Genomic DNA, 18,342 nt, shown 5'->3' on the forward strand with positions numbered 1-18,342 from the left:
CAAATCTAGAAGTTATTAAAGTGACTATACTGACTTCGATATTTATTGTTTTCCCCTATTTTCTCTCAAAACAAACAAACAGCCTCTTTTCAGACCGTAAAACAGAACACCACACCACAGGAAAACTCAGATGTCCATCCCTTTGTCATTCACTCAAACATGTCAATACATGTAATATAACAGCCAAACTGCAGGACAGAAAAAAAGACTAAAGAGAGAAGTAATTAAAAAAAAAAAAAAGACCTCATACCAAAGAATTTAAAAAGAAAGTGATCAAGGCTTCAGGAAAATAACATAGCTATAGCTGCAAACATGACTGAAGCAAAGTAGCAGTTAGGATCCAGCAGAAAACAGCATCTCCATGAAAACCAGGTAATTCAAGGGAGTTGAGAAAGACTATTCATAAGCTATAGAAGGTATGGAAAGAGTTAAGAGACAGTATGACCTCCTAAAGCTGCCACCATTCTCAGGCCTAAAAGGTACAGTGAAGGCCACTTGATACAAGCTATGACCTCTGGGAGAGCCAAAATGAAGCCAGGAAAGAAAACACAGCAACCCTCTTCCTGCTGCCAGGGCCTTCCATTGTCCAAACCCATCTAGAAGCCAAGAGCCAGGTCAGCCTCCTGGCACTGAGGGCAAAGTGGACAATGACAAAGAGCTGGTCTGCAAGAGCAAATGGTAGCTCTCTAGAGGCAGGAGACAAGTTAGACCAGTCAGGATCTCAGAGGGAACAGATGGTAACTAGAAGTGGATCACTCAGAAGAGTTTACATAATTTACAGAGCCTGTTTTAAGAATATGTATTAAGAATTTTAAGGGCTGGGGCTGGCGCTGGGGCATAGCAGGTGAGGCCGTCACCTGCAGTGCTGGCATCGCATGTGGGCACCAGTTCGAGTCCCGGCTGCTCCACTTCTGATCCAGCTCTCTGCTATGGCCTGAGAAAGCAGTAGAAGATGGTCCAAGTCCTTGGGCCTCTGCACCTGCATGGGACACCCAGAAGAAGCTCCTGGCTTTGGACTGGCACAGCTCCAGCTGTTGCGGCCAACTGGAGAGTGAACCAGCAGATGGAAGAGATCCCTTTGTCTGCCTCTCGTCTTTCTGTGTAACCCTGACTTTCAAACAAATAAATAAATCTTAAAAAAAAATAAGAATTTTAAGGGCTGGTGCTGTGACAGCAGGTTAAAGCCCCCAGCCTGCAGCACTGGCATCCCATATGAACTCTGGTTGCAGTCCCAGCTGCTCCACTTTTGATCCAGCTCCCTGCTAATGCACCTGGGAAAGCAGCAGAAGATGGATTTGGGCCCCCACACCCACTGGGAGACCCAGAAGAAGCTCCTGGCTTCGGATCAGCTCAGCTCTGGCTGTTGTGGCCATTTGGGGAGTAAACCAGTGGATGGAAGATTTCTCTCTCGCTCTCTGTAACTCTTTCAAGTAAATAAAAATAAAATAGAAAAAAATAATTTATACTATATTCTGTGGATAACAAGAAGATACATAAAGAGAAAAGGAGGTCCCCAATTGCATCTTCTTTCCTGATTCACCTAGAAGTCCACAACTTCCCTGCAGGAAAGCAGAAGGATCAGATTTCCAAATGAGATGCTGAGGAGTAAAAAGCAATCATACTTCCAAATAGGAACAAACAATTATGCATCAGCTCCAGATCCATTCTAGTAGCTTCTCTAGAACCATTAGAAACTATCAGATCTGAAACTGCATCATACATCACACGCTTACATATCCCACTCCATGATGCAGGTTAAGTGTTGCATTTCCAACCTGTTATCCAGTCTACACGTTAGCAAAAGCATTAGACATCTGTGACTTTGTTCCAAGATTTCCACGTAAAAAGTACAACTTTATAGTAAATAATAAACTATGCACTTTCAGTAAAAAGGATAAATCATAATGTGGGGGCTGGTGTTGTGCCTTAGTGGGTAAAGCCGCCACCTGCAGTGCTGGCACCCCCATATAGGTGCTGGTTCGAGTCCCAGCTGCTCCATTTCTGATCCAGCTCTCTGCTATGGCCTGGGAAAGCAGAAGATGGCCCAAGTCCTTGGGTCCCTGCACCCATTTGGGAGACCAGAAGAAGCTCTTGGCTCCTGGCTTCAGATCAGCATAGCTCCAGCCACTGCAGCCATCTGGGGAGTGAACCAGCAGATGGAATACCTCTCTCTCTCTCTCTTTCTCTCTCTCTCTCTCTCTCTGCCCCTGCCTCTCTGTAATTCTGCCTTTCAATTAAATAAAATAAACTTTTTTAAAAATTATAATGTGGTCTCTTATTCACTAATAAGTATTTGCCCTTGGGCTAGTGTTGTGGGGTAAGTGGTTAGGCCGCTGCCTACAACACCGCATCCCATAAAGGCACAGTTCAAGACCCAGCTGCTCCACTTCGGTTCCAGCTCCCTGCCTGAGAAAGCAGTGGAAGATAGCCAAATGTTTGGGACTCTACACCCATGTTGGAGACTCAGAAGAAGCTGCAGGCTCTTGGCTTTGGCCTGGCCCAGCCCTGGCCATTGCAGCCGTTTCAGGAGTGAACCACTGGATGGAAGATCTTTGACTCTCTGTAACTCTGTCTTTCAAATAATGCTTTTAAAAAATATATTTGTGGGGCTGGTGCTGTGGTGCAGCAGGTTAAAGCCGCAGCCTGCAGCACTGGCATCCCATATGGGCGCCGGTTCAAGTCCTGGCTGCTCCTCTTCAGATCCAGCTTTCTGCTATCGCCTAGGAAAGCAATAAAAGATGGCCCAACTCCTTGGGCCCCTGCAACCTCATGGGAAACCTGGAGGAAGCTCCTGGCTCCTGGCTTTGGGTCGGCTCAGCTCTAGCCATTGCAATCATTTGGGGAGTGAACCAGCGGAATGGAAGACCTCTCTCTCTCTCTGCCTCTCCTCTCTCTGTGTAACTTTGACTTTCAAATAAATAAAATAATTCTTTTGAAAAGATATATATTTGCTTTTACTGGAAGCACCTAAAATAATCAGAGCAGCCTACCTTTAAGACACTTAAATAGCAATTTTGCTAATCTTAGAACAATTTATAAGCCTGAATCAGAAAACACAAACATGCTTAAGAGAAAGGTCTGCTTTATGATGCAAGAGTTTACACTGTGGTTTTTGGTGGATATTTATTGTTAGCCCTTAAGAGTTTCACTTCTCAAACTGACCAGTTAATCATCTCACGAGCACATGACCCTTCTCAAGAAGAATGGAAACAATTCTTGAACACCCATTGTAAGTCACCTCCACACTAAGGTACTTGCACATACAGCTACATATATCTTTATATACAAATGTATTACGAATTTCCTGCTGTAAAATCGAGAAAATTACCAACAAAAACTTGGGTGAGCATTTGGCATAGCAGTTAACACACCACTTGGGATGCCCACACCTCATATCAGTCTGGGTTTGAGTACCAGCTCTACTCCCAATTCCAGCTTTCTGTTAAAGCAGATCTCAGGAGGCAACAATGTTAGCGCAAGTAGTTGGATCCCTGCCACCCACACGGACGCCTAGACTGAATCCCTGATTCTCAGCTTCGGCCTGGCCCAGCATGGACGGTTGGGGGCATTTGGAAAGTGAGCCAGCAAATGGAAGCATGATTTGTGTTGGGTCTCTTGCTCTGGCTCACTCAGTCTGTCTCTCAAATACTTTTTTTTTTTTTTTTAATTTGAGGGAGAGGGGCAATTCTTCATCTCTAGCCAGGCACTGTCTCCTGTCTTCTAGCTACCCAAAGCTCCTCTTTATAGCACCCCATCTCCACAGCAGCTACCAAGCTTCCTCTTACTCCTGGAACTCTGGAGAGGCTAAGAACACTTGGCATAGTTTATATAAAGATCATACTAATCACAGGCATTTAAGTTTCTATAGTTCATACCAGGTATCACAATATGTATACTTTATTATAAAATGTCATGCAGCTTTAAATTTCACTTTAGTAAAAGCTAGATACTCTTGTTAACATGTCTAGTCATCCAGTGTTCACCTAAGGAATTATAAGGCATGTTAAATCACACTCTAGTGGGAAGCAGTCATTATTGCTCCAGCAGGAAAAAGAATTCCCTGTGAGGCTTCTCAAATCTACCACCTGATAAAGACTCTAAAAGAGAGGTTCTTACACCTGGATAACATTAAGAAAGACTACAGATAATGTTAATGTACTGCTTATTAAAAAAACAAACTGGAAGATAGGATTTGGGATGCTTTCAACATAAAGAAAAGCTAAATGCTTAAAGACAAATATATTTACTCTGAGCATTACACGTGTATAAATGTACTAGAACATCACATGGTACTGTACAGCTTTTTATTAAAAATAAATAATTAAGATGTGGGGATAAATAATTCAACATCATGTTAAAAAGATAAAGCAGAAGTTCTTAATTTCTCAGGAATCTCTTTAAGACAATGAAACTATGGATCCTTTCCTCAAAAACACAGACTTCTGCCATACTATTTCACAACATGTATCAACCCTCCCCTCCAAAACGGCATCTATGAATGCTTCTATTATAAAAGTATAAGAAATATAACTTGGGGCTGGGGTTGTGGCACAGCAGGTTAAACTGCTGCCCGCAATGCCAGCATCCCACATGGGCACTGGTTCGCATCCTGGCTACTCCACTTCCCATCCAGCTCCTTGCTAACGGACTCAGACTTTCAAATAAATAAATCTTTAATTAAAAAAAGAAATATAATTTAAAATAAGAACCTAAAGCCCACAGACTAAAGTAATCATAGAACAGGATTTCGAAGACTAAAACTGATTCAACTTTATATTCCTATTTCCTCTGACTTCCCCTCTCTTCCCTCCTCCCAAGCTTAATCTCTTATCATTCCCCTTTACTCTCTAGACTTCATCTCCTTATTTGTCAATAGTCTAGAACTAAAGCCATTATTTGTATTATTTACACTTACTGGCAATTCTATGTTCCCTGTTCTAATATCAAAATCATGCATCTATTTAAGGGAAAATGGAAACCTTTATTTAATACCTACTATTTGCCTATGCACAAGTATTATCTAAGCCTAACAATTCTATGAGGAAAAAAGAAAGAACAGTCACCCCAAAATCTGCATGTCTGAAAATGCAGAAGTCAAAATATCAGGGGCAGGTGTTTAACACAGCAGTTAAGATGCTGGTTGGGATGCCCACATACCCTAGGTTCAAGTTCTACCTCTGGTCATGATTTCAGCTTTCTGCTGATACATACCCTGGGAAGTAGCAGGTGTTGGCTCATGTAGTTGGGTCCCTGGCTCAGCACAGCAGGTATTTGGGGAGTCAACCAGAGGATGGGAGCACCTTATTGCTCTCTGTCTCTCCAATAAACAAATCATAGGTCAAGAAAAAGTCAAAATATAAATTACAAAATAGTTAAACTGAATAAATCAAATCTTGAGTATACAGCTAAAATATAACATATGAAAATTAGTCTTAAATTCCTACTTTAAAAATAAAAGTAACTTTAGGATTTTTATTTATATTTATATTTAAATATATTTATAGTATATATTATATTTATTTTTATTTATTTATTTGAAAGAGTTACAGAGAGGCAGAGGCAGAGAGAGAACAAGAGAGAGGTCTTCCATTCACTGGTTCACTCCCCAAATGGCAGCAACGGCTGGAGCTGGGGCAATGTGAAGTCAGGAGCCCGGAGCTTCTGGTCTCCCAGGTGTGTGCAGGGGCCCAGAGACTTCGACCATCCTCCACTGCTTTCCCAGGCCATAGCGGAGAGCCAGATCGAAGCGGAGCAGCCGGGTCTCAAACCAGCGAGCCAGATCAAAGTGTAGCAGCCGGGACTTGAACCAGTGCCCATATGGGATGCCAGCATTGCAGGTGGCGGCCTCATCCGTTATGCCACAGCGCCGGCCCTAAGATTTATTTTTTATTTACTTGAAAGGCAGAGTTAGAGAGAGAGGAGTAGAGACACAGAATGACAGATCTTCCTTCCACTGGCTCACTCCCCAAATGGCCACATCAGCTGCGGTTGGGCCAGGTCGAAGCCAGGGGCCTGAAGCTGCTTCTGGGTCTCTCAAGTGGATGCAGGGTCCCAAGCCCTTGGGCCATCTTCCACTGCTTCCCCAGGTACATTAACAGGGAGCTGAATTGGAAATGGAGCAGCAGGGTCGCAAACCAACACCCATATAGGATGTTAGCATCGTGGGCAGAGACTTAACCTGCTATGCCACAATGCCAGCTCCAATAACTTATTTCTTAAAAGAATTACTGCACATAAAGAAATAGAAAACAAATCAACAAAACCAAATGAGTTTTTTCCAACAGGTTAATGAAATGTCAGTCTTTGCTTTAGCTTTAAAAAATAAGAGAAAAACACAAACAGTTTATTATTCAAAACTTTTAGATGCACTCACTATATCTCTGGGCTAAATTTTATCAAAAACTCAGACACTAATTCACCCAGGAGTACACACCAGCTCTCGGGTGTGTATTAGGGCAGATAACCAGTGTTACACAGTTGGTAAGGAGGGAAGGCAAGATATTAACAAAATGCTTCTCTTCCTTTCACCACAAAATAAGGCTTCTCTTTTAGGGAAACAATTAACCATCAAGATCTCAGTTTCCTTATCCGTCAATGAGAAAAAAATGACATTATCGTTTAGAGCCCTTCAGTCCATGATTCCAAGAGCCTAACCAACTGTGTATACAAACAGCTGATTTTCTTCTGTTGGTTAGATTGTTGGTTAAAGTTGTTCCATGTGCCTTATGATACTTCCTACTCTACTACATTTGGGCTCAGTAGTCAATCTAGTGTCCAATACACTTTGCTGCAAATTATGAAAGAGAAATGTGAAACCTCAGTGGTATTTTTAAGAAAATAAACCATGAGGGAATCATTTGCTTCTAGGAGCTGATGGACTACCAAAGAGGCAATGGATAAAACTCCTATGTAAAAAACACATTCCATTTCCCGTCTGCCAAATAAATCCCAGCATAGGTAAATTTAACCATGTTTGTGCATTTTTCTACATGTATATTTGGATCTGACAAGTAAGTCTACAGTTACTTTTGTGAAATATGCTTCTACAAACCCTTTCATTTTCTCCTTTTAGCAGTCAAAGGTTAGAAGTAAATAAAATGTTTTTGGCTCTCTACTACTTTGTGTTACCTGAGCAGTTTTTAGAAAGTTCTACTCATTACGAATTTGAGGAATGTTCTTTGTGTCCAACTCAGTTTGGGCAAAATACATTTTTGTAAGAGAAAACATGCAATGTTTTTGTTGCTTTCTTTGGAAACAGGTGTCACAAATTCTCTCAGGAATCACATGAAAAATCTTCCAACTAATCAACAGTTATCTGTTATTTCTGAGTAGAAAGCATTTTCTTCCTCTTCTTCACCAAAGATTGTGAACTGTCCAAAAGTCAGTCACTGAAGGGCCCGTTGGTGTGGTGCAGCGGGTTAGGACACCCCTTCAAACACTGGCATACCATATATGAGTGGCGGTTCAAGTCCCAGCTACTCCTGGCTACTACAGTTCCAACCCAGTCCCCTGCTAATGTGTCTTGGAAAGCAGCAGCAGATGGCCCAAATACTTGGGCCCCTGCAATCCTATACAGGAGACACAGATGGAGTTCTGGGCTCCTGGCTTTGGCCTGGATCAGCCCTGGCCATTGTCTGTCTCTTTCTCTCCTTCTCCCCCCACCCCAACCCCACCCTGTTGCTCTGCCTTTCAAATAAATTAATCTTAAAAAATTTAAAGTTACTCAGAAATTTAACAATTTAAGTAGTAAAACTATTTAGTTTTCCAGGTAAGATATCAGTTTGTTTCCTCTACAGATCAAATGCAGAAACTCCCTCCTGATAATTATTCCTCATCTCTGACAAACATTTCAGGTCTAATATACAGCCAGACATTCTTATCTGGCATTTAGGAGAGAATGTGGAATTATTAATCATAAAAGGATAGCTGAAACCATTAGATTTTATTAAGACACTAAGAAAAAAATGCTAAGACCTTATATTCTTGGAAAGAAAACAGAAACAGAGCTAAGAATAAATGAACTATAGGTTAAGTATCCCTGACCTAAAATGCTGAAACTAGAGTTCTTTCCAATTTCAGGATTTTTGCATTTGGGAATACCTGCATAGGCTTCATCGGTTGACCACTCCTAATCTGAAAATACAAAATCTGTAGTGTTTCAAAATCCAAAACTTTCTAAGTGTCATCCTGACACTGAAAAAGTTTACGATTTGGGAGGATTTTGAATTTTCCGATGAAGGATGCTTAACCTGTGACAGAAAAGGTGTAAGTAAATAAAAGAGGGACTGGCACTGTGGCAGAGGTGAAGCCTCCACCTTCAGTGCCAGCATCCTACATGGCTGCTGGTTTGAGTCCTGGCTGTTCCAGTTCTGATCCAGCCCTCTGTTAATGCTCCTAGGAAAGCAGAAGACGGCCTAAGTCCTTGGGCCATGGCAACCACATGGGAGACCTGGAAGTAATTCCTGGCTCCTGGCTTCAAAACGGCTCAACACCAACCTTTGCAGCCCTTTGGGAGTGAACCAGCAAATGAAGATATCTCTCTGTCTCTCCCTCTCTGTAACTCTGCCTTTCAGAAACCCTTAAAAAAGTAAATAACAGAACAGAGTCAGGGAGAGTGAAGGAGTGTTTTCAAAAATGTCATTAACAGTGGCTACTTTTTTTTAAGAGACAGTGATCTTAGGCCGGCGCTGCGGCTCAGTAGGCTAATCCTCCGCCTTGCAGCGCCGGCACACCGGGTTCTAGTCCCGGTCGGGGCGCCGGATTCTGTCCCGGTTGCCCCTCTTCCAGGCCAGCTCTCTGCTGTGGCCAGGGAGTGCAGTGGAGGATGGCCCAAGTATTGGGCCCTGCACCCCATGGGAGACCAGGAGAAGTACCTGGTTTCTGCCATCGGATCAGCGCGGTGCGCAGGCCTCAGCGCGCCGGCCGCGGCGGCCATTGGAGGGTGAACCAACGGCAAAGGAAGACCTTTCTCTCTGTCTCTCTCTCTCACTGTCCACTCTGCCTGTCCAAAAAAAAAAAAAGAGACAGTGATCTCTCATCTTCTGTGACATCATTTGAGATCCCATCTGATCTCCCACAATTCCTAGGGCTGGACCAGGCAGAAGCCAGGAGCTATGACCTCAATCCAGGTCTCTCACATGGGTGACAGGGACTCAAATAGTTGAGTCACCACTGGCTGCTTCCCAAGGTTTGCATTGGGAGAAAGTTGAAACCAGGAATGAAGCTGGAACTCAAACCTAGGCATTCCAATATGGGACAAAGGTGACCGAAGTAGTAGCCAAACCACTAGGCTGAAGGCCTGCCCCAATATTGGCTATTTTTCTCTTAACTCGTATCATACAGCCTGACAGTATGCTAAGTTTTATAGCTTTCTAATCCTCCAAAAACTTTAAAGTCAATATTATTCCAAAACTGTGAAGATGAAACCTGTTCAAGGCCATTCAGGATGCAGAATTAGGATTCAAACCCAGGTCACTGAGGCCATAAGCCAACCCACTGGTTTCACATTGTTTTACCAATAAAATACGTCACTTTCAAGGAAGCACAACAGAAAAAGATAAACTACAGGCAAAGGATCTCAGACAATCCTCAACAGAAAGACTGAAAAGAATTAAAGAAAAATAAAAGAAATATGGAATAAGTAGATACAGACAACTTTAAAATGTCTTTCTGAAAAGGAAGGAAGAAGAGGCCTTGGCCTATTTGGAGGAAAATAGTGCAGCACAGTAAAGATTTTTGGGTTTATTTTAATGCAAAAGATGTGACAGTAAGCTAAGAAGGGGGAATGAGGAGGGGAACCTGACAATTCAAGAATGAGGAAAATGGATGATGTCAGATCCAAGGGGAATGGGAAGAAATATAAGGGTAGGCATGGGCAGACAACCAAGACTATTAGGAGCAGCTAGTGTATTTAAGATTTTAAATAGCTTCACAGTTGATTTGACTAGTTAGGCAGTAAAGTCAGGTCCTGGGTCCTATTTGGAGAGGTCATACCAAGTTATCAGAACTGGGCCTGACTACACTGCACAGGTATCTATACAAATCAAATACAAAGGTCTCCCCATACCATCTCTGCTGGCCCTGATAGAAACAGAATGGCAAAGAAGAAACCGAGCCAAGGCACTGGAGCAGTTCTATATATCTGCTACCACAATGAACACTGAACATTAATTTTATTTAATCCTCATCATTCCAGGTCACAGTCCCAAGAAGGCATAGATATTTTCGTTTTGTTTACCAATATACCCCAAATACCTAAGTCACTGCCTAGAATAAGGGAGGTCCTTGGCAAATATTTAATGAACGAACAGTCACCAGTAAAACAGGTATCATTATCCCCAATTTAAAGATCAAGAAATGACTCAGAAAGGATAAGTAACTTAATTAAAGTCATATATATATATATATATAATAAGTACGGGTGAAATTTAAAATATTTAACAACTAGTACTGCACCAGCACTGGCCACTCAGAACAGACACTAGCTGCTACTGGAAGAGCCCTGTCCTGCTTTAAGCTTTTAGTGGCAGCATCAAGGGGCAGTCCAAGATAATGAACCAGGACAATAGGTGGTGAGAGGCAGGGGAAGACTCAAATCTATGCAGGTTTGCACCTTGACAGTAAGTTGTACAGCCAGGATTCCAAGCTGTACTTATCTACCCTAAACCCCTATTCTAAATAAAATGGAAAACACTACTTTGCTAAGGAATGAGAGGAGCAGAGGACAGCAGAGTTTTTAAAGAAGTACAAAAGCCATTCAAAACAACTCAGTGGGAAAGGGAATTACAAATGAATAGAAGATTGGTAACTAGTCTCAATCAGTTACCATGCGATTAAAAGAAAAAAATGAAGCAGTATGTTTCAATAAACTTGAAAACTCAGCACTGGTTGCTGAGAAAGAGGATTTGGTGAAAGCTGTACTTCAGGACAATGAGGTTGTACAAGGTGGAGGTGGACGTGGATGTGGACTTGGAGGGCAGAGCTGAGGCAAGTGGGAGAGGTCAGTGCTAGAGAGCACTGTCTATTTGGTTATGAGTCACAGAGATGGCTCTCAAAGGGCAAGAGTGCAAAGAACAGTGCACTCTCAGCTTTTAGAGACACCTACACTCTGGTCACTGGCTTGCAGTCACCACCTCTCTGTGGCTGACATGGTTTTACTATAAAAAGTACTATTTTTTTTTAAGTTGAGACAAAAGGGTGAAAAAGCAGTTTGGGGGACATTTATCAAAGGTTTTTACATTTTGTGGCTTCAAGTCAATAACTACCTATAATATATTCAACCTCGAGTGTCTTAGTTCTTTAAAACACTCAAAATAAATTTGTGTACATATGTAAACAGCTTTAAAAAAAAAAAAAAGCCAGAACTCTTAGGGCAGCCACTTTAATATGGACTCCAAGATTTCTGTACAAATAATAAACAAATTAAACCTATTTATTTACATACTAACAACAACAACAACAACAACAAAAAATCCAAGAAGCTGGTCACCTGTTGCACTCCCTCCCCAGAAAGGCACACTGAAACAGTGCCAACTGGCCAAGGACAACATGAATTCCCATCCACTCCCTCATGGTAACAGCTGTTCCCTTTTTTTTTTTTTTTCAGGCTGACAAAGGTCACAATCAGTAGCAAACTTTCCATGTGGGTGACTATATGCAAATAGCAAGGCAATGACCCAAGTTAAAAGAGTGTGGGGAGAGACAGATGATTTGTTTTAATATTTTTGAAGTATTTATTAGAATCAAGGACCTCCAGCCAGAGCGCCGTGGAGGGGGGCTTCCAAGAAAGGAAAACCCAAAGGGACTGGTAGCAGTTGGCTTTAAGTACAATTTCAAAGGAGAAAAAAAAAAACTTGACAATCAGATTGGCATTCAGTTACCAGGCAGGGACAAAAACCATCAAGACCTCATTTACAATTCTCCATCCTGTCTGGCCTGCTAAGGGTGGGATAGGTAACTTGTCACAATAAGCTGTGAGCTCAGGAAGATCTCCCTTGACAGCTGATTATTTTTCTATCTTCCCTTTTCCTTCGCACTTAATAGGAATGGACTCTTTGGGAATTTCTTAGTATTTGAAGCTGTAACTTAATAATTTCTCAGCCAAAAACCATTCTATTTATAAGGCACTAGAATTGGGCATGATATAAGCACATCTTGAAAGGAGCAAAAAACTATAGACAAGTTGTACAGTAGCATTTATACCATAAATGGTAGGCCTATTCAGAAATCCATTATGCTACATGAAAGAGTTCAGACTCAAAAGGCTACATACTATGATTCTACTTATATGACATTGTATGACATTCCATTTATGTGACATTATAGGATATAGAACAGATCACTGTGGAGGATGGTGGGAGGAGCTGATGATAAATGAGAAACATGAAGGAACAGTGGAGGGTAATCCACCAATCAATTCTGTCCTTTGATTATGTTGTGATTATTTATGATTATATATGATTAAATTCTAAATGGCCTAAATTCACAGAACTGTATTCCAAAAATACATTTTACTATATATAAATTTAAATAAAAACAACTAAATGTCAGATTAAGCCTCTTCTCACCTCTACTCCCCCACTGTTTCAAACCTTTTGACAGGCTCTATGCAGTGACCTACCCCTTCCACCTGGCCAACACCTACTTGCCATTCTTCCTTCTATTCAGCTACTCTTGGAATCCTTCCTTTGGTGTGGCAGGGTGGAGTCCTGGACAGAACTGGATAGTCAAAATATACTGGGTTGACTTTTGGCATTCTCCCAGTTACTGTTTGAATAAGCCTGGGCAAATTATTTACTTGTCTGAATTCAATTTCCTCATCTATTAAGTGGGCATAAACACTATTAATGCACCTCCCAGAACTGTTGCAAACTAAGAGCCTCATACTGTGCCTAACATAGAACTTGGCACATTAACAGGGTTTAACAAATGCTTATTTTCCTCATATTTCACCTGTTTACTGCCCTCCCAGGCCCTGCTATCTTTCTGAGCGTTTATCGATCTGATACAGACACAAAGCTATCACTTAATGCATGTATTGTAATTCCTTATCCCTGTAAATAAAATGTCTGTCTCTTTAATCACCAAATTCACAGAAGACAGCATGTTCACTCCCTGATAATCAAATAAACTATTTGAAGAATTTTTCACTTGATCCGATTTTCTTGTTAAAGAACTCACTGGAAAGGAAAGACAAGCAGGCAAAAAAGGCCAGAGGACATGGAGTTGGTTCTGGGGTAAGCTGCCCCAGGTTTTCTAGTTTCTGAAAGGATGCTGATGGCACAACACCACAAAAATTGCTAATTCAAAGATGGGAGTAAAGTAGCTAATGCCTAATACACACAATGAAATACCACAAGACCATTAAAACTTTGTAGGACACTATGGTAAAAATTGCAAAGAATATACACAGAGGGGCCAGTGCTATGGCGTAACAGGTAAAGCCACGGCCTACAGTCCCAGCATCCCATATGGGCGCCAGTTCGAGTCCCAGCTGTTCCATTTCCGATCCAGCTCCAGCCACTGAGGCCATTTGGGGAGTGAACCAGCAGATGGAAGATTTCTTTCTCTCTCTCTGCCTCTGCCTCTCTATAACACTGCCTTTCAAATAAATAAATAAACCTTTAAAAAAATAATATATGCAGAAACATCTCAACTTGGATTTTTTTTTTTTATTTGACAGAGTTATAGACAGTGAGAGAGACAGAGAGAAAGGTCTTCCTTCTGTTGGTTCACTCCCCAAATGGCCACTACGGCCGACACTGCACCGATCTGAAGCCAGGAGCCAGGTATTTCTTCCTGGTCTCCCATGCAGGTGCAGGGGCCCAAGCACCTGGGCCATCCTCCACTGCCTTCCCAGGCCACAGCAGAGAGCTGGACTGGAAGAGGAGCAACTGGGACTAGAACCAGGCACCCATATGGGATGCTGGCACCGCAGGCAGAGGATTAACCAAGTGAGCCACTGCGCTGAACAGTATATGGATTTTTTTTAAAGGCACTGGAAAGATACAACCAATTAATTAAAGGGATCATCTCTGGGTAGTAGTAAGAGGATTTACCACTGATACTTATTTTCTTTTGTGGATCTTTTAGAACTTACCACTGTATTATATATTCATTTCAGAAAGTTTACAAATCAAGAATAGTTATTTAAGGAAAAAAACCTAGAACTTACAAGTGGCAGTATTCTATATCATCCAAGATTCTAATGACCAAAAATGGGAGTTAAATAGATTATGCCAAATCTATACAGCAAAACAGGTACTTCCCAAGTCAAAAGTAAAAACAAAATATTACTAACTATAAACCTTTGGGGGGAAAAAAAGATATAGGAAGCTTATGTAGTAGAAAAGTAAATTTAACTTGGAAAATTTGTAACAGATGCACAGGAACACTTCACTAAACATTAACTCATCTACTTTGTTTTTCTTTCTGTTTCTTCAACGGTGTGTCAATAGCCAACATATTTCACAAGACAATGTAGAGAGGGACTCAAAGGGGAGATTCCTCTTTGAAGTAGAGTGTCTACAGAGTTTAATCTTACTTTAGTCCAACTATTATTTAACTTGTAAAAGAAAGCCTCCTGTATTTGGGTAAGAATATCTCATTCCCTTTCTCTGGAGAAGCAATGAGGAGCCTGTGTGGCATCTGATACAGGTGCTGGTTCCAGTCCCAGCTGCTCCACTGCTGATCTAGCTCCCTGCAGTAATGGGTCTGGAAAGGCGGCAGCAGATGACTCGAGAGTTTGGACCTCTGCCACCCACATGGGGGACCCTGCCACCCACATGGGAGATCCAGGCTCCTAGCTTCAGCCTGGCTCAGCCTTGGCCACTGCAATCACTGGGGGAGTGAACCAGTTGATGCAGATCCAACTCTCTCTCTTCCTCTCCCTCTCTCGCCTGCTCTGCTAACTCTGCCTTTAAAATAAATAAAGCCTTTAGTTAAAAAAAAAATGTACTATCCAGACTCAGCAAATCAACCCAATGAAATCTCCATTGTAAGTAGCTGGGCAAGAAGTAACCTCCCCCATTCAATAGTAAGGTCTTGGGGCCAGTGTTACAGCATCATGTTTTAAGCCACCACTTTAAATGCTGGTATCTCTTACCTGAATGCCAGTTCAAGTCCCAACTGCCCCCACTTCAAATTAAGCTCCCTGCTAACTTGCCTGGGAAGGTATTAGAAGATGGTCCAAGTATTTGTGCCCCTGCCACCCATGTTGGGAGATCAGGATGGAGTTCTTGGATCCTGGCTTCTGCCTGGCCTAGACCTGGCTCTTGCAGTCATATTTGGGGAATGAACCTGAAGATGGAAAATCTGTCTCTCCCTCTCTGTTGCTGTTTTTCCAAGAAAAAAAAAATCAGTAAATCTTTAAATATATATATTTTAAAAAATAGGTCCATCTTCCAAAAAATAACAAATATATGTTTACTATTTTATTGATTCTGAAATAAAGTAATGCCCTTATAAAATTTTTGGGTAGTCATCTTCTGGGCAGGGTAAATGCTTAAGAGGTTGTATAGGTATGGTTGACAGCAAATTTTTTTAAAATTTATTTTATTTATTTGAAAGGCAGGTTGATACGGGGAGAGAAAAAGGAGAGGGATAGATATCTTCTATCCGCTGATTCACCCTCTAAACTGCCGTAATGGCCAGGGCTGGACTGGGCTGAAGTTAGGGGCCTGGAATTCCATATAAATCTCCCTCATGGGTGGCATGGGTCCAAGTATTTGGGCCATCTTCTGCTGTTTTTCCCAGGCACATTAGCAGAGGGGGTGGATCAGAAGTGGAGCAGTCAGAACTCACACTAGCCCTCTGACTTAGGATGCTGGCATCACAGAGAGCAGTTTAACCTCTACTCCACAACACTAGCCCCAAAAGCAAATCTTAAAGCCTTTACAAGAAGACTGCTTTAGCAACCAAACTGACAGAAATTAGACAAAATTATTTCAAAAAGCATTTTGGTACAATATGTACTTAAAGATTTAGTTATCTCAGTGTTCAAAATATGTGTAAAAAAAGTCAAGAATTTAAAAAGTAAAACATTTTAAGTAATTAACCAAATAATATCCAAACCTTAGACTTTACATTTTAAGACGGTTAGCTCATATCCCCACTCCCTAAACAAAAAATTTGTTAAATCTTAAAAGTATGTAAATGGACCCATCATGTCTACTCTGAAATTATAGCAAGTGGCAAGGGTCCAGAAGCTAAAATAAGCTTATGCTAAGGTGTGTCTCAGACGAAAAACATAAAAACTCTTAGTTTGGCAGGAAGTCACCAATTTGGCATATCTAAATTAGTAAGCTTTGTTTAACACACACATTTTTTTAAGGCATACAAATATAAAGCATACAGACAAAGAAAGTTTGGCAACAGCAGCACATCACATATCCATTTTTCCAAGCTATTTTATATGGAAGATAAACTGAAGAAGGATTTCCACATATTCTTTTAAGGCAGGGCCAGGGAAAATTTTTTTTCTGCCATGGACCATTTAGATATTTACACATCATTCACGGACAAAAAAAATTATCAACTTAAAAGTTAAAAATTAGCCTGCTACAGATTTATTGAATTCCAAGTCCCACCTGTAGCTGCCTTGCTAGGGTCAGGACAAATGAATTCACATGACTTATACAGCCCACAGGCCAGACATTCCCAACCCCTGTAAAAGGCTAAGAGCAAGACTATACAATAAACAGCTATTATCATGGGGAACAACAACAACAACAAAAAGCAGGTGCTTGATTTACATAAATGTTCATTTAATCCTAACAAATCTGTGATGTATTAGTGTTCCCTTTATTACACAAATGAAGAAAGTGAAGTTCAACAGAACTAAATAACCAAAGTATGATCTGAAGCAAAAAGACAACAACACATAATTTTCAAATTTTGAATACCAGGTTTCAAATCCCAATTTCTTTCCTCCACACTTGGTGACACTTACTTTGAATAACAATGTATTGATCGATTATTCTCACCAGCAAAGAGGGTCTGAAAGGGGAGTCCAGCTATCTCTACACTACCAATCTAAAAATCCTATTCCCAGAGCCGGCGTTGTAGTGCAGCAGGATGAGCCACCACTTGCAACGCCAGCATTCCACACGAGCGCTAGTTAGAGTCCCAGCTGCTCTGCTTCCAATCCAGCTCCCTGATAATGTACCTGGGAAAGCAGCAGGTGATAGTCAAAGCAGTCGGGTCCCTGCCACATGTGAGAGACCAGGATAGAGTTCCAGGTTCCTTGCTTCACCCTTGCGCAGCCCCAGCTGTTGTAGAAATTCAGGAAGTGAACCAACAGATGAGAGCTCTCTCACACTGTCTCTCTGCTTTCAAATAATAAATAATTTTTTTTTAAGATTTATTTACTTGAGGCTGTCGCCGTGGCTCACTAGCTAATCCTCCACCTGCGGTGCCAGCACCCCAGGTTCTAGTCCTGGTTGGGGCGCTGGTTCTGTCCTGGTTGCTCCTCTTCCAGTCCAGCTCTCTGCTGTGGCCCGGGAAGGCAGTGGAGGATGGCCCAAGTGCTTGAGCCCTGCACCTGCATGGGAGACCAGGAGGAGGTACCTGGCTCCTGGCTTTGGATCAGCACAGTGCGCCGGCCATAGCAGCCATTTAGCGGGTGAACCAACAGAAGGAAGACCTTTCTCCTCTCTCTCACTGTCTAACTCTGCTTGTCAAAAAAATAAATAAATAAAAATTTATTTACTTGAAAGTCAGAACTACAGAGAGAGGGGGAAAAGTGAGAGGGAGATCTTTCATCCATTGGTTCACTCCCCAGATGGCCACAACAGCCAGGGATGAGCCAGGCAGAAGCCAGGAACTGGAGTTTCATCTGGGCCTCCCACGTGGGTGACAAGGGCCAAAGTACCTGACCACCTTCCACTGCCTTTCCCAGGCCATGAGCAGGGAGCTAGATCAGAAGTGGGGAAACCAGGACACAAATTGGTGCCTATATGGAATGCCAGCATCACAGGGACCAGCTTTACCCCTACGCCAGAACTCTGGCCCCAGTGTTCCCTTTTGAATTGTGTACCTGTGCATGGCAAAAGAAGAAACTACAGCAGAGAGCCTACACTACTTTGTACCAGGACCCATTTTCCTATATTACTGCTTCCTTAAGTTCTTCAACCAATCTTCAGTCTTTTCCTATTTCCTGCTGACAATAACAGCCACCCCATTCTTGGTCAGGCAACATTTATAAATGGTTTCCCACAGTCTCTGCTGCAGTTGCTCAAAACATCCCCTTGTACACCATGTGTTCTTTGTCTTCCTATCCTGAGTCCACTGATGTCAACTACTGCAATAAATTCTCTAACAAATGACTCTCCTTAATAATTGAGT

General features: G+C 41.8%; 1 protein-coding gene across 5 annotated transcripts in view; it reads right to left on the minus strand.

Moving 5' to 3' along the window:
- PLPP1 (phospholipid phosphatase 1) overlaps positions 1-18,342 on the minus strand; it is a 90,108-nt gene that overhangs the window by 57,680 nt on the left and 14,086 nt on the right. Inside the window, exon 2 of one of the 5 annotated variants that reach the window (XM_051853467.2) lies at positions 5,212-5,311. The exons of the other annotated variants lie outside the window; for them this stretch is intronic. Within the exon in view, the coding sequence (XP_051709427.1) occupies positions 5,212-5,311 (100 nt within the window). The remainder of the gene's footprint in view (positions 1-5,211; positions 5,312-18,342) is intronic. 5 annotated transcript variants of the gene reach the window in all.

The sequence above is a fragment of the Oryctolagus cuniculus genome, chromosome 14 (genome assembly GCF_964237555.1).
Source record: "Oryctolagus cuniculus chromosome 14, mOryCun1.1, whole genome shotgun sequence".
Lineage (NCBI taxonomy): Eukaryota > Metazoa > Chordata > Mammalia > Lagomorpha > Leporidae > Oryctolagus > Oryctolagus cuniculus.